The sequence below is a fragment of the Eubalaena glacialis genome, chromosome X (genome assembly GCF_028564815.1).
Source record: "Eubalaena glacialis isolate mEubGla1 chromosome X, mEubGla1.1.hap2.+ XY, whole genome shotgun sequence".
Lineage (NCBI taxonomy): Eukaryota > Metazoa > Chordata > Mammalia > Artiodactyla > Balaenidae > Eubalaena > Eubalaena glacialis.
The window spans coordinates 33,438,243-33,453,807 of record NC_083736.1 but is presented as its reverse complement, the minus strand read 5'-3'; the positions used below and the strand labels follow the sequence as shown (position 1 = coordinate 33,453,807).

Sequence of the window (15,565 nt, the reverse complement as noted above, 5' to 3'; positions counted from 1 at the left end):
TCCCACAAATTCCCTTGCTGGAGATAAAGAGTAAACACATAAATATACTACTCTCAGATGGTAAATGCTACCTACAGAGAAAACGGAAAGAAGTTTAGGGTTTGGAGAGTGGCTGGTGGAAGTAAGGGATTCTTTTAAAAATGCAAACTGGTAAAGCAGAAGCTCAGCGGTAGCATTCCAGCAGACCTGAAGTAACTGAGGGACGCAGCCTCTCACATCCAGGGAAAAGCAACAAAGGACAGATGTGCACAGGCCACAGGGAGCAGGCCTTCCTCGGGTGCTGGAAGAACAGCAAGGAGGCCTGTGCACATGGAGGGACAGGAGTGAATGGGCTCCAGCGGAGACGCTGAGGTCAGGGAAGGGGATGGGCCTGACCAGGAGGGTCATGAAGACCACCGTAAAGATGGTGGTTTTCATTCTGACACAAGCTGGAAAAGCCAGGGGAGCAAAGGAGCAAAGTGTGCAGGTTTACGTTTTAGAAGAATCGCTTTCGTGGCTCTGTGGCGACTCGACTGTACCTTATTTCAATCATGAGTTCAAGCTGTAATAATAGAGTCTACAGTAATAGTAACAACAACAACAACGCCATACATCTAGAGAGCACTAATTATATACTAGGTACTGCGCTAAGCATTTTACATAATTATCTCACTTAGTTTTCATTAATGACCATTATCTCCTTATTACAAATGTAAAAATCAAGGCTGGAGGAGTTTTAAGTTACCAGCTCACAGTCACACAGCTGGACAGTGTCAGAGTCTGGATTCTCAGCCTGGTAATCTGACCCCAGAAATGATCCTGTCTGGATGAACAACAGAATATCCTGGACAACTTTTAGAATATGTCCCCACTCACCCCCTTCCAGAGATTGATACTGAATTGTTCTGGTGGGGCCTGGGCACTGGGATCAGTTCTCCAGGGCATCCCAATGCAGAGCCAGAATTGAGAACTACTGTGGAATATCAACCATACTGTAATGCCTAAAATTACCTAGTAGAACAATTTGGTTCAGATTTATTATTTAATGAGGTAAAAAAGAAAAAAGCTACTGAGCTGTCTTTCTGAGGAAAAGCAGCTTTCATCATTTTTATATTTAAAAACATGTACATTTTTAAAGAGAGACTAATTTCAGCACATCCTCTGTCCTCCATTCCCACCTTGATCTTGGTCAGCCCCAGGAGGGCGATGGCCACGTGGACGCTACTGCTCTCCAGAATGCACGTGATCAACCTTCTCTCATACTCAATCTTCGACATCTGTTGCTGTGCTGCAAAAGCCAAGGCCTTCTCCTTGGCTTCATTAGCCAGTGGCAATTTAAGGTCCACATCCAGGATTTGACAGAGCTTACATTTCAAATACAGAACTGGATCTTCCTTATTAAGCACTGGGGGAAGCAAAAACATTCATGATTGCAATGATCAGTTACGCCCTTGACGTTGTTATCCAGGATGGACTTGGGAGGTCTGAAATATAACACTGCAGTTATGGCCTTTATTAACCAGAGTAGAAAGAAATAGGCAACACATTTTTAGTAGTCCTAATTCAGTAATTCAAGAGTAAGTCTTCAGGAATTAAAGATATTTTTCTCTACAAAGAGTCCTAGTGAAGTGGTTCTTTCATAGAAACATCATCAACTTGCTAAAAAATTCAGTGGCCATGGTGCTCCTATCAGAGATTAGAAGGTAGGAGGAACAGAAAGAAATGTAAAGAAGGACATCTCTCAAGGACGGGCAGGAACTGCCATTTTCTTTCAGTAATAACCTTACACTTTAAACTAGAACACTGGGTAGAAGTACAGGTTATATTACAGTATATAGAATTTGACATTGTAGTTATTTCCAAGTTACTTGGAAAATGGAAAATTTTGCAGAGTAAATCTTTTGAATGCCAAATTATAATATTTACCTGAAGACTAAAAAAAAATAAAGATTTAAAAAAGAATCACCATCGACATTTTCTTAATTGTTAAAATGGTACTCTATTCCATGTATGCTGACATAATAAAGTTAAAAGGGAGCCTTCAGAAATGTAATTATATATTGGAAAAATGTGCTGTGAGGGTGCTTAGGTGACTATATGAGGAATGGTACCATCCTTCAACATTAGAAATGAAATAAAATGCACGGATACTCTACCTTCTTCTGGAGAACTGCTGTGGTCAAGCGGAGTTGAAGAATCCATTGGAAAGAATCTGGAAGGCAAGGGGATCATACCTCTTCCTTCCAAAACATATATTAATTCTCCAATCTAAAACACAACCACACAATAATATTAAATTTTAAAAGCTCAGAAAAAAATTAGGATAAATCTTTCACCTATGAGAAAAATCTTTGTACTATAAAAACATGTATCGTGCATTACTAAGCAACATAGGCCCTAAATAGGTGGAGAAAGGTAAGGATTAAATACAGCCCTACCATAGTATGAGGGAACTTTGCATGCAACCAGAACAGAGATGGATTGAGAAGGTCTCAGGGCGGCACTGACAGCAGTTGATCGTTATAGGTACAAATATCCTTGGAAGACTGTTAGCTTAAAACAAATGAATTCAAGCAAATGAGAAAATTTTTTCCTTCATTCTGTGATTTATTGTTGGAAGGGAGTGACATCATTTTTGCAGGGTGTCTGAGTCCCTAAGATTCTATATTTTAAAGTGGGGGGTTTCAAAATGTGCATGTGAGGGTCTGAAGATCTTTCAGAATAAGTGATTAGGCAAGAAGTAGAAAAGACTAAACAGAGAACATGAAAATCAAAGTGGGAACAATGCAAGGGCAACAACATGATATAGGGAAAGACCAACAGAGGTGGACAAGCCTGGTTTTAATTCTGGCACTGGCATTTACTACCTACTAATAAGCCTCAGGCAAGTTTACTGAATCTCTGAGTTCCAGTTTCTTCCTCTATAAAATGGGATGAACAACACTTTTATGTTAGGAACCCAGAGATTAAATGAAAAAGGAGAGGGAGAAAGTCTCAAAAGACATATACAATCACAATGGATAAATATCATCTAGATCTTGATTCTTCAGTGTAGCAGACTATGCTATCCCAAAACATGACTGTAGGAGTTCAGGATGTGCCACAACAAAATATGCTGCTTTGGTATATTGATTCTTTTGAGCTGTAGGCACCTGAAAAACAGGGAGAGCTTTCTCTGAACTTCCCTTATCTGCCTAAGACAGATCCTCCAAAAGGAACTCGATCGTCGTAAATCCCCTTCCTGAGAGTTTCATCAACTAGGGAAGATTGACTCTTGTCACAAGAAGAGACTAGAAGTTGACACCACAACCAAACGTTGTCACAAACTATCATATCTTTTATCTACTCTTCTAAGGGCCTATTCATTTTTCCTAAAAATCATTTACTCTCCTCTAAGTGGCTGACATCCCCCCCTCCCCTTTCCTTATTAAGATGGTATTTAAGCCTGAATTCTAAGCCACCTCAAGGAATTAACTCCTTTTTCCTTGGGTATCTCCCATGTATATATGAGGTATACATGTTAATACACTTCTGTTTTTCTCTTGTTAATCTGTCTTTTATTACAGGGGTCTTAGTCAAGAAGAACTCAGAGGAGTAGAGGGAAGATTATTTTTCCTCCCCTGTATTTCAAACAAAGAAACTTGAAATGATAAAAACAAACAAACAAACATAAAAACAATAATGAGACAGTCAGGGAAATAAGAAGAATGCCTTGATTTTTGATGCTATTAAAAAAAATTACGATATTTTTAGTAGTAATGGTATCATGGTTATGTCAAAAAAACAAAACAAAAGAAAAAACAAACCCAGAGTCTTTTTGTTGTAGAGACACTTCCTGAATTATTTGTGGATAAAATGATGTGATGACTGGGATTTGCTTCATGAAACTTGCTTGGCAATGCACTGCTGAAACTGAGCAAAGGATACAGGGGGTGATTTACTACAGTTTTATTTCTACAATTCTGTGTATTTTATATTTTCCATAATACAGTCTTTTCTTTGTTTCTTTTTCTTGTTTTAAATTGAGGTATATTTGATTTACAATATTAATATAAGTTTCAGGTGTACAACACAGTGATTCACAATTTTTAAAGGTTATACTCCATTTATAATTATTATAAAATACTGGCTCTATTCCTTGTGTAGTACAATATATCCTTGCAGCTTATTTATTTTATACATAGTAGTTTGTGCCTCTTAATCGCCTACCCCTATATTGCCCCTTCCCCTTCCCTCTTCCCACTGGTAACCACTAGTTTGCTCTTTGTATCTGTGAGTCTGTTTCTTTTTGTTATATTCATTCATTTGTTGTATTTTTTAGATTCCACATATAAGTGATATCATACAGTATTTGTCTTTCTCTGTCTGAAAGCCTTTTTTTTAATGCTGATATTTTAAGAAGTAGAAGGATAGTTAAGATGTGGTGAGGACTACAGGAGGTAATGCAACAATTGTTGCCATTCCACTTGTTATCTAAGATATTACAATTTTTTGGTATATTTTTATTATGTGATTAATTTACTTTTATATCATTTACATATACGTTGCTTGTTCAAACACATCTTTAGAATAATCTCTAACCCTTTGCCTGGCACGTACCAGGCACTTAAGAGATCCATTTAAATGGAGTGAGAGCAGGCTTCCCAAATTTCACGTGCATGTCAATCACCTGAGGGTTTAAAATAAAAATTAAATTAAGAAAAAACCAAAAAAAAGATCTGGGGTGGAGCCAAGATTTGAGGGGATGAGTGAAAACATGGACTGACAAATTTAGGTTTAAGCCACACAATGGATAATCTTGTACCAGAATGGGCTTGCGACAGGCATGCAACTAACTACCAGGCAAGCAAAAGGAAACCTAACTTCGAAGCTGGGATTGTAACTAGTTTGAACTGTTCCACAGTCTTAAAATAATCTCAACTGTATGTCTGAGAGTATTCCAAAGATATCTTTGAACAAGCAATACACACATAAATGATATAAAAGTAAACTGATCACATAATAAAAATATACCAAAATATTGTAAATATCTTTGATAACAAGTGAAGTAAAAATCTGGAAACAATATAAGAATGAACAATTTCTGATTGTGAGGGCAATTTATTTACAGCTTCATTATCCCTCCCCAAATGAGATTTGTTTATAATAAAATGAATTTTGTCTTCTACTTTCATGATAATGTTCAATACAATTTTATTAATTACAATCCACAATTATCTTTAATTCCTGCTGAAAAATGGAATATGGAAAACTTTGAATGTTTTAAATTGCTTAGCATTTAAATCTGTGCACTCCTGGTAATAAATAGTATATTATATATGATTTTCATAGAGTAATTTTTACTAAGCAGCCATGTACTTTTCAAACATAAATGCAAGCTAGCAATCTGAAATGTGTTTACTGTGTATGTGTGTGTTTTACTACATACAACCGAGTGATCGATACTAACGTTATAAAATTTTTAGATCCCGCAAGCTGCACAGTGTGGCCAAAAAAATTTTTTTTCAATGATAATTGGAGTGCAAATGTATCAGTTCACCAGAGACTGGAGAAAACAACATGTTAATATTTTACTTTTAATTTTTTTCTCATGTTTATTTTTATCTAAAAATCAGTTGTTTTACCCAAAGTGTAGTTGATAGAAGAAATTTTCACATGTTGAGGTATGGGGAAATCATTCTGGCTTATATATGATTTGGCTCAAACTTTATGCTAACTAGAATAGCCTGTCTTATGGCCTGTGAAACATGAATTTTACATCTGCCTTAACCATTAAAGAAAAGAATAAAAATCATTGGAGTAATTGTGGTTCAGGCATTCAAAATGGATGCGGGTGGCTATTGCGGATGTAGTTTCAGACACATTCCTGCATCACTGAGAACTTGACTTTTCTGAACTGTTTCAAACTTAAGGACACCACTAGCCATTCTCAAAACAATACCTGCTAGCAGCTGCCAGCTGCAACCTTATGGTCTCAAGGTCTCCTCTTGTAACTGTGAAAACACTTCAGACTCCAAACCAATCCTTGCTTAACAAGATCCTTACTTCTTGCCAGCTCCAATCCTAATTCTTGACAAACAGCTTATGTAACTTTTTGATTTTTGCCTATATTAGCCTCCCACATTTTGTAGTCTGGGAGAACACAATTCAAGTGCCTCTTGAATCTGTGTCCCAGGCCACAGTCCTCAGTTTAGCTCAAATAAAACTCTTTTCTATTCCTACTATAGATTGTTAATTGATGATTTGTGTCGACATAGTCTTCATAAGAAATTAGACTTGGTGAGTATAGAGTTATAATAATTGCATTCTTTTAATGTGTACCTGAATGAAACCAGATCTATATAGCTTGTCTACGCCATGAAAATGAATACCAACTCACAGAATTTAATACAAAAGGAGTAAACTGTTATTTTCCAGAATATTTTTCTAAAATGTAAATTATAAACAGCTTCCTAGCCATTGATTAGCCACTTGAAATATCAGTTACTAAGACTCCATTCAATTCAACTCTACATCTTAAACAGACAATATGTTATCGTTTCTCAAAAAAGTATTTTGTCTAACTTGTTCACTTTCAAAGTTCTTTTTTATTAAAAAGAAACAATTTAATTGAAAATAATGCCTGTTCCAGCAAATTATTTAGAGAAGTCATTTGTAGTATCATTTAATTATTTCCCTCCACTTTTCTTGAAATAAAATCAGACCAGGGAAGAATACAAATGCAATAAAGAACTCTTTTAAAGTGGAGATGCACTTTTCATTTCAAGTGTAGAGGCAGTGACAAGGATACTGACAGTATGCGTCAGTACCTATTATCTGACGCATAATAGGTACTTGTCAATGTGAGCTATTCTAATAGTCACCTATTAAATTTCCTTTCTGCTCTTAATTTCATATTTTCCAGTCGGCATGTTTACTTGAATTTATATTTTCCAGAAAGATGCCAATGCCCATTGTCAACTGTAAGAAACCCTCACAAAAGATATTTTGTTCTTCCTGTGTATCTAGTTAAATGCAGTCCTCAAACAATACAGTTCATGCAACTTTACAAGAAGACCAGCTGTTAATGACCCAGAAAGGAAGAACACAAACACTAAATTGGCAGGAAAGTTTTAATCCCAGCTCTGCCACTAATTAGCTGGGTAACCTTGGCCAAGTTATGGATGCCCTCCAGATACAAATAGCCTCAATCTTTAAAAAAAAAAAAAAAAAAAGCATTTCTAGACAGAAAATCGAGTCCCCATGTTGTTTCATAGGTCTTAAATTTTACTTACTCTCTTATATTGGAACTAGATCTTGCTAGGTTTTATAATTTGTGTATTTGAATTGGCTGAACAATATTATATTATTTTGATGACTAAACAGGCAAGTGAGACCTAAGCTAAAATTCTAAACTGTTACATTTCATACACTAGAGAGAGATCATTAATCATTGTACGTGACTATTTACTTGACTTTGTAATAATTATAAAATGAAACTGATCAGTAAGAATAATTGCTGTTCTTTTAAAATACTACTTTTCATAGAATGATTGAGCTAGGAGATTCAGTGAGGGTGAGAAGAAGGCATATGAAAAGATTTATATGCCTGCACTAAAAATTTCAACTTTTTTAACACAGTTTTAACACATTGTTAATTGCATGCCTGAGAGATTATTCCACAGACATTTTGAGAAGGCAACATATATTTAAATGGCATAAAATACAAACTGATTGTTTAATAAAAACACATAGCATATTGTAGGAAAACCTCTCTCAAATAAACAGGAAGCTGGGCCTAGACTCTAGAAGCTACTGTGGCAATGAGATTAACAATCTCTCTTTGCCTTTATCACCATATTTTTCAGAAGTTTCTATTCAAATTTTTTGCCACCAATTTGCTCTGCAAGTATTGATAAATGAAAATTTGCTTTCTCTTCAAGTGTGAACATCACTGAAACTGCCATTAAGATTGATCTTTATAACAATGTTCTTCACAGTTCTCTCTTGTCCCCTTCTTCTTTCCCCCAAATCCGACATCATCACCTCTTCTTTCCCCATTGCTTCTCACATCCTTCTATCTGACTGCTAGTAAGTGAAAAGCAGAGGGCAGTAGAAAATGGAGGTGTGTGGAGTAGTGTAATAGACTGCAAGAGTCTCCTAGCCAGTCTCTCGGTCTCCAGTTTCTGTCTCCAACTCTTAATCTACTCTCTGTTTTGGCTCCAGAGATGCTTTCTAAAACAAAATGAAATCAGATCACGCCTATGCTCAATACCTTCTATTGGGTTCCCGCTTTCAATAATAATAATAATATTAATAAATTAAGTTATTCAACTTAAAATTCACTGCCCTCCTCATTATCAGTCTGACTTACCCATCCAACCCATTTTCTGTCATTTCCAACATTCCATTCTCAAAAGTGGCAATTCAAGTATTCATGAAATGTCACGCTTAGTTCTTTTACCTAACGTTCTTAGAATCTTCTCCTGAGCACACTTCTCTCCCCAAACTCTGTTTATTGGCAAATTTCTACTCATCCTTCTTAACCAAACACCTCTATTAATCAATTATCCCTGCCTCTGCTATGCATTCTTCCCTCTATTCTAGAAATGGTCACAATCTATGTTATAGAAATGAGTGGACATGTTCCAGGACACCACGCACACAAGAAAAGAGTATGTCTTGCAAGGGGCATCTTGTTGAGGGCAAGGTCATCCCAGCATAAGGCTGCATCCATCGAAGGAAGGAGTGCATTTTTCTAATTCTTATGAATGTGCCATATGTTCAGCAAGCATTATTTGTAAACCTGGAGGGAGCAGCTACTTCAAATTAACACAAAGTTTCTGTGTGAACTGGGCCAGCCTTGTGCAAGTTTGTTTTCTCCACTGGAATGTAAGTCCCTTGAGTTCAGTGTTCCTGCCTTTTCTGTGTGTTCACTCTCTCCATACCTAGAAAATTGGCTTTATACAGTTGGTGAATTAAACTGTGTTGGGAGGAGTGAACTGAATGATAAAACGAAATTACTGAGAATATAGCTTGAGGGTGTCAAATTTTAAAACTTACAATAAGCCATACTCCATATTCTACAGTTTCCTTCAAGAAGGAGAGGGTTCCAAACTTCCAACTATCAGATAAATAAGTTCTGGAGGTCTAATGCATAGCACAGTAATTATAGTCAAAAATAGTATTTTATAAACTTCAAAGTTGCTAAGACACTAGATCTTAATTGTTCTCAACACGAAAAAGAAACAATAATTGTGTGATGTGATAAAGGCATTAGCTAACGTGACTGTGGTAATCATATTGCCATATAGAAATGTATCAAACCAACATGGTGCACACCTCAAAATTATACAATGTTATCTGTCAATTATATCTCAATAAAAACAAAAGGATGAGAGGGTCCATAAAGTTAACATGGATTTGGGAAAATAGGAATTACTGTTTCCTCATATTTTACATGTCATTTGAAGTGCAGTCCCCTAGAGCTAACATACTGGTACCCCAGAGGTATGCAGAATCTTTACAGACTAATTGGTTGTATCATTGAGAAGGAGCCCAGAGGAGACCCCCCAAAATAAATAACTACCATTGGGTACAAAATTCTCATTTTCAGATTTTCTTCTCATATTTTTCTTGAAAAAGGCTGCAGTGCTTATTGTATGCTGATGGTTTCACAGTAACAGGGGTAAGGAAGGTAGGTGAAGCAGGAGAAGGCCTTGCAGTGTGGAGGGGCTCAAGCTATGCATATCTTTGAGAACATTTACCACATTGGTGAAAACTTCAAAGTTCACCTAACCTGCCCCCATATTGCCAGCAGGCATCCTGTGGTTAATAAATGTTTCAAAGTGTTTATGAGACAGACGGGATTTCATCTTCTCTATGTTTCCCAGGGAAAAAATCAGGGGTATGGCATGTGGGAAGGAGTGTAGTTACCAATAGAAAAAAAAATGCAGTTGTAACAAATCGAACAAAAAATCAAAGGGCAAATGAAATGTGGTTTGCTGTTAAAAATCATGGAAAATAAACCACCCGCAAATAATACTCTGTCCCTCCAGCTATAAAAATAACTTTCATAAAACTGAAGTTAGTTTGCCTAAATGTTAAATTATACAAAGATTTTAGCATAATATAATTTAAGGTTTTTACCTTGACAGTCTGTAAAATTACACAAAAATCAGTATTATTTAAGTCTGCACCTTAAATTATGATTGAAAAAGTTGCACACTGATTGCAGAATAGTTACAAATATACATAACAGAGACTGCCAGCTTAATCTCTGCATCAGCAGAGACAGAGAGACTGAGGGAGAATGAGACGAGTGATGGTGCAAAAAGTCAAGCGAGGGGTTCCACTTATTTACGCAAATCTAAGGGAGATGGACAGAGTGACATACAATATATTTAACAACAGGTATGGCATGGCCTTAGACTAAATTGTTGTAAACCATAAATCAACAAGAAGACCTTGTGGGGTCTTTGACCAGGCAGTGGGCACCCTTGCCCTCTCAACTCTTGATTTGACCTGGCAAGGCTGGAGCTCTCTTTGGTGTGGAACAGGACCAATCTGTATTGCATAAGTTGCTCAGGGATGCTGACTCCCACTTCCTCAAGTCAGCAAGATATGGACTTTGGTTTCTATTTGTTTTGACCAAATTCTGTAGACAGAAAAAGGACAATGTAGGACTAGAAGATAAAACTACTGGGGGGGAGAAGGAGTCTGGTGTGGTTCAATAAAAAGGCTCATGTGTTGGTAGAAAAGGGCTGATCAGGCCACAGTAAGTAGCTACAGATGGAGTCCACTCTTAACCCACGCCCCATGTCAAGGATCCCTGCCTGATCCCCCTGCCTCTCTCATAAGGATGATCCCAGCAATGCTGGGTGGTTTCTGACTTTGGAACCTAGGACTATACAGAGCAGATGTTCACACGGGCACCACTGTGAAGACAGAGTCCCAGGGTTGTGTCAGTACATGGCTTTGTGCTGTGCAGTGTTTGTGTGCTCTGTGTGGGGGTCTGTCAATACCTCCTCCCAGAAAGTGCATTTCCTCAGGGACTGGGTCATGATTCTGCTCCAGGTTCCTCCATTCAATCTGCCCCTGTCTACGCATGAGCAGAAATCTCTTTGGATTTCTACATTTAACAGCATGAATTTTTAGGGCTTCTGTAGATTTTCCCCTAATTGAGGAATTTCTATGAACACTGATGGAAGTTCTGTAAAACTGTTTCTACTTTCAAACAGCTATTACATAAGTCATTTCGTTTTATTTGAAAGTTCAAAAGGAACAGCCAAAATGAAACAAATGGCTGACCCTTGATAGCAGTTTTAGTAGAAACGTTTCTGTTTTACACATGGACAGCTATCAAATTGGGGCCTAATTACTTTACAGTTTTCAACAGGTGGTTCTTAATGGCAAGGCAGTTATCACACATTCAATAAGAAAAGGAGCTAACTAGGTGGACTTGGATGTTTGATTATCTATTTAAGCGTGTAATTGCATTTTTCAATATAATTAGCAATAAAATTGAATGTGTAAATTAATAGATGTGTTTCCCCACTTAAGTAATTGTAATTCAATGCAATACTTTAGATTAGGGGCATTATTTCTCAATTGATAGCAATGTAATTTCATGATCATTGTTTTTCTTAATATTTTTTCTGATAAGAACAAAACATATGTAATCAAAAGACTGTTTTAATAAACTGAGATGCCACGTTAAATGTAATTATATTTTGATTAATTTAGATTAAATTTATGGAAGTAAATATTAATATTCAAATAGTCTAATTAAAAGAATAATGGGAGTTCCCTGGAGGTCCAGTAGTTAGGACTTGGTGCTTTCACTGCTGAGGGCCTGGGTTCAATCTCTGGTTGGGGAACTAAGATCCCACAAGCCGTGAGGCGTGGGCAAAAAAAAAAAAAAAAATTCGAAGAATAAAATCAAACTCCTTACCATGCTATTGAGAATTAACTCTAACATTTTTCTAGGGCTATATAATAAATTGATATAAAAAAAGGGATTGTGAAACATTTTATTTAACTATTGGTCACACTATAGTTATTATTTTTCACAAATTTTGATATAGATGAATTCAGTTAAATCCTAAACTTTTTTAAAAGAAATGAAGAACAAGATTTAGCATTACTATAAAATAGCATTTTTTCTTCCTAAATAGTAATTTTCAGTGTAAAATTAAACTATTTTTTATATGTTTAAGAAGCTATACTATTTTTCAGGTGTAAACAGTTCTATAGAAAACAGGTCAATATAATACCTCTTTCCAATTACCATTATTTCATTGAATATGCATTCAATATAGTACATAATTGATGCATAACTTATACATTTGGGACTATCTCCTGGGGGTTATAAATTCCTTCCTCAAATCAACACATGGCAGTGTCTTTCTGGAAGGGAATAATGCCGTAAAACGTTTCCTCTAAGCCTGTCTTCTTTCTTTCTCTCTCTCTCTCTCTCTCTCCTTCCTCCCCTGCCTCCTCTCCTCTGTCTCTCTCCTTCCCTGGCTTTAGAGAAGCAAGATGCATGGATCCCAGAGCCAGGAAATTAATTCTGTCAACAACTTGAGAGAGCTTAGAAGCAGCTCCTTCCTCAATTGAGCCTCTGAGGAGAACCCAGCACTGGCCAATCCCTTGATTGAAGACTTGATAGACCTAAAACAGAGGACCTATCTAGGTCATGTCTGGATCTCTGATCCGTGGAAAATGTGACATAATAAACACAGATTGTTTTAAGCCCCATGTTTGGTAACTTGTTACACAGCCATAGATAACTGATACAGATAGGGCCCAGTAGGTCAGGCTTGCCTCCACTCTGCTCCCATGGGACTTCCTTATCCAACCATTATATTGGGCTGGCCAAAGAGTTCATTTGTTTTTTTCTGTAAGATGGCTCTAGTAGTGCTTAGTTGTCTTTAACTTCATTAGAAACAATTTTGTTAGATTGTACTGTGACAGCTGTCATATCAGCGTGCATTTAAAAAAAAACTTATCAAAATTGGTAAATTTTTGTGTAGCCAATTTGATATTGAAGATGGAAGAAAAAAGCAACATTTTTGGCATATTATAATTTATTACTTCAAGAAAGGTAAAAACGCAACTGGAATGCAAAAAAAATGATTTGTGCAGTGCATGGAGAAGGTGCTGTGACTGATCAAACGTGTCAAAAGTGGTTTGCGAAGTTTCGTGCTGGAGATATCTGGCTGGACGATGCTCCAAGGTTGGGTAGAGCAGTTGAAGTTGATAGTGATCAAATCAAGACATTAATTGAGAACAATCAACGTTATACCACATGGGAGATAGCCGACATACTCAAAATACCCAAATCAATTGTTGAAAATCATTTGCACCAGCTTGGTTATGTTAATTGCTTTGATGTTTGGGTTCCATGTAAGTTAAGCGAAAAAAACCTTCCTGACCATATTTCCGCATGCGATTCTCTACTTAAACGTAACAAAAACGTTCAATTTTTAAAACAAATTGTGACGGGTGATGAAAAGTGGATACTGTACAACAATGTGGAATGGAAGAGATCGTGGGGCAAGGGAAATGAACCACCACCAACCACACCAAAGGCCGGTCTTCATCTAAAGAAGGTGATGTTGTGTACATGGTGGGATTGGAAGGGAGTCCTCTATTATGAGCTCCTTCCAGAAAACCAAACAATTAATTCCAACAAGTACTGCTCCCAGTCAGACCAACTGAAAGCGGCACTCGATGAAAAGCATCCAGAATGAGTCAACAGAAAACGCATAATCTTCCATCAGGATAACACAAGACTACATGTTTCTTTGATGACCAGGCAAAAACGGTTACAGCATGGCTGGGAAGTTCTGATTCATCTGCCGTATTCACCAGACGTTGCACCTTCGGGTTTCCATTTATTTCGGTCTTTACAAAATTCTCTTAATGGAAAAAATTTCAGTTCCCTGGAAGACTGTAAAAGGCACCTGGAACAGTTCTTTGCTCAAAGAGATAAAAAGTTTTGGGAAGATGGAATTATGAAGTTGCCTGAAAAATGGCAGAAGGTAGTGGAACAAAATGGTGAATACGTTGTTCAATAAAGTTCTTGGTGAAAATGAAAAATGTGCCTTTTATTTTTACTTAAAAACCGAAGGAACTTTTTGGCCAACCCAATAAAATTTACAACTAGTGTAACTCTTTGCTTATTCTTGAGGATAAGCTCTTTGTTTAGCAACTAGAGGGCTGACATTGTTATCTACATTCCTATAGTCTTCAGCTGCCTTCAAGTTGCCTGCATTGGTTATTCCATTAAAGTGGCAGCCCTTGATGAAAGCACACACCACAGTTCCATTCTCACCTTTTTGTTGCTGAAGATGATGACACAGTAGCGGGTGTGCATGCCAAAGGGGAGAAAGAAGAGCTCCAGGCTTGAAGTCCCTTTCGCTCCCAGGTGAAGAGTACGTGTAGGGCAGAAGAACTCTTTGATGAAATTGGACTTAATTGCTGCCAAAACATGAAGTAGGGCTTGTTTACATATCATTTCGTAAGTGCTGTTCAAATAAAGCAGCTGTTTCAATTAGTGATTAGAGTTTGGGGATGAATTTTAAAAATGTTCAAAGCATTAGCACACAAAATTAGATGATGCATTTGTTAATGAAAGTATGGGGGACCCCAGCCCAAGCTTGACATAATAAAAATATATAATTATGACCCTCTATTAAAGATTCCTTAAAAAACAAAAGGAACTTCACTAGTGTTTAAAATTAGCCTGGATATACATATAAAAATAAACAGCAAAGAGATCATTCCAGAATCTTCAGCTTTTTTGTGGACTATGCAATGATTCAAATTACAGGGTGTAACAGACAACTTAAATTGGAAATAAAGGACTGTTTATAGTTTTATCTTTTTGTTAGCTTTTAAAACATATCTGCAAACTTCTCAATACTGTCTTGAATGTGGAGATATGGTGGGCCAGTCTTAGTGACCTGATCCTAACGGAGAGTATGCTAGAATGCAGCAGAATCAAGCAGTATGACTTCTGACACTAGATCAGAAAATGTAATACAACTTCTTCCTAATCATCTCTCTTTCCTGGTTCACTTGCTTTTAGAACCAAGTTGCCATCCTGTGAAGAAGCCAAGGCCACATAGAGAGGCCGCATGTAAGCGTCCAAGACAACAGCCCCACCCTCAATCTGACTGCAACTGCCTGAGAGACCCTGAGCAAGAATCACCTAGCTGAGGCCAGTCACCCCCGAAGTGTGAGAGATAATAATATAAGGCATTTTTGTTATTTAATACCACTACATTTGGGGTGGTTTGTTCTGTAGCTAGAGATCACCAGAACATCCCCATATCCATTTTCCTATCCATCATTCTATCCACATTTTCTAAATCTATAGTTATTTCATAAAACAAAGTAAATCTGTCTTCTGCTTAACATTTTAAACACGGTGAGACCTGTCACCTAAATAGGTTTAAACAGTTCAGAATAAGCCAAAGGAAACATAAAGGTCCCTTATCGAAATACATTCATTGTACAGGCGAGGAAACTAAGACTCAACAGTGAAAGGCAAGATGTGGACAGAGTTTTCCAAAGGGTCATGGTGCAGAAAAGGCTGAGG

General features: G+C 37.0%; 1 protein-coding gene across 1 annotated transcript in view; it reads right to left on the bottom strand.

Moving 5' to 3' along the window:
- CFAP47 (cilia and flagella associated protein 47) overlaps positions 1-15,565 on the bottom strand; it is a 486,133-nt gene that overhangs the window by 213,805 nt on the left and 256,763 nt on the right. Inside the window, 3 exon segments of the mRNA XM_061178124.1 lie at positions 1,158-1,384; positions 2,136-2,247; positions 14,297-14,442. Coding sequence (XP_061034107.1) covers positions 1,158-1,384; positions 2,136-2,247; positions 14,297-14,442 — 485 coding nt within the window.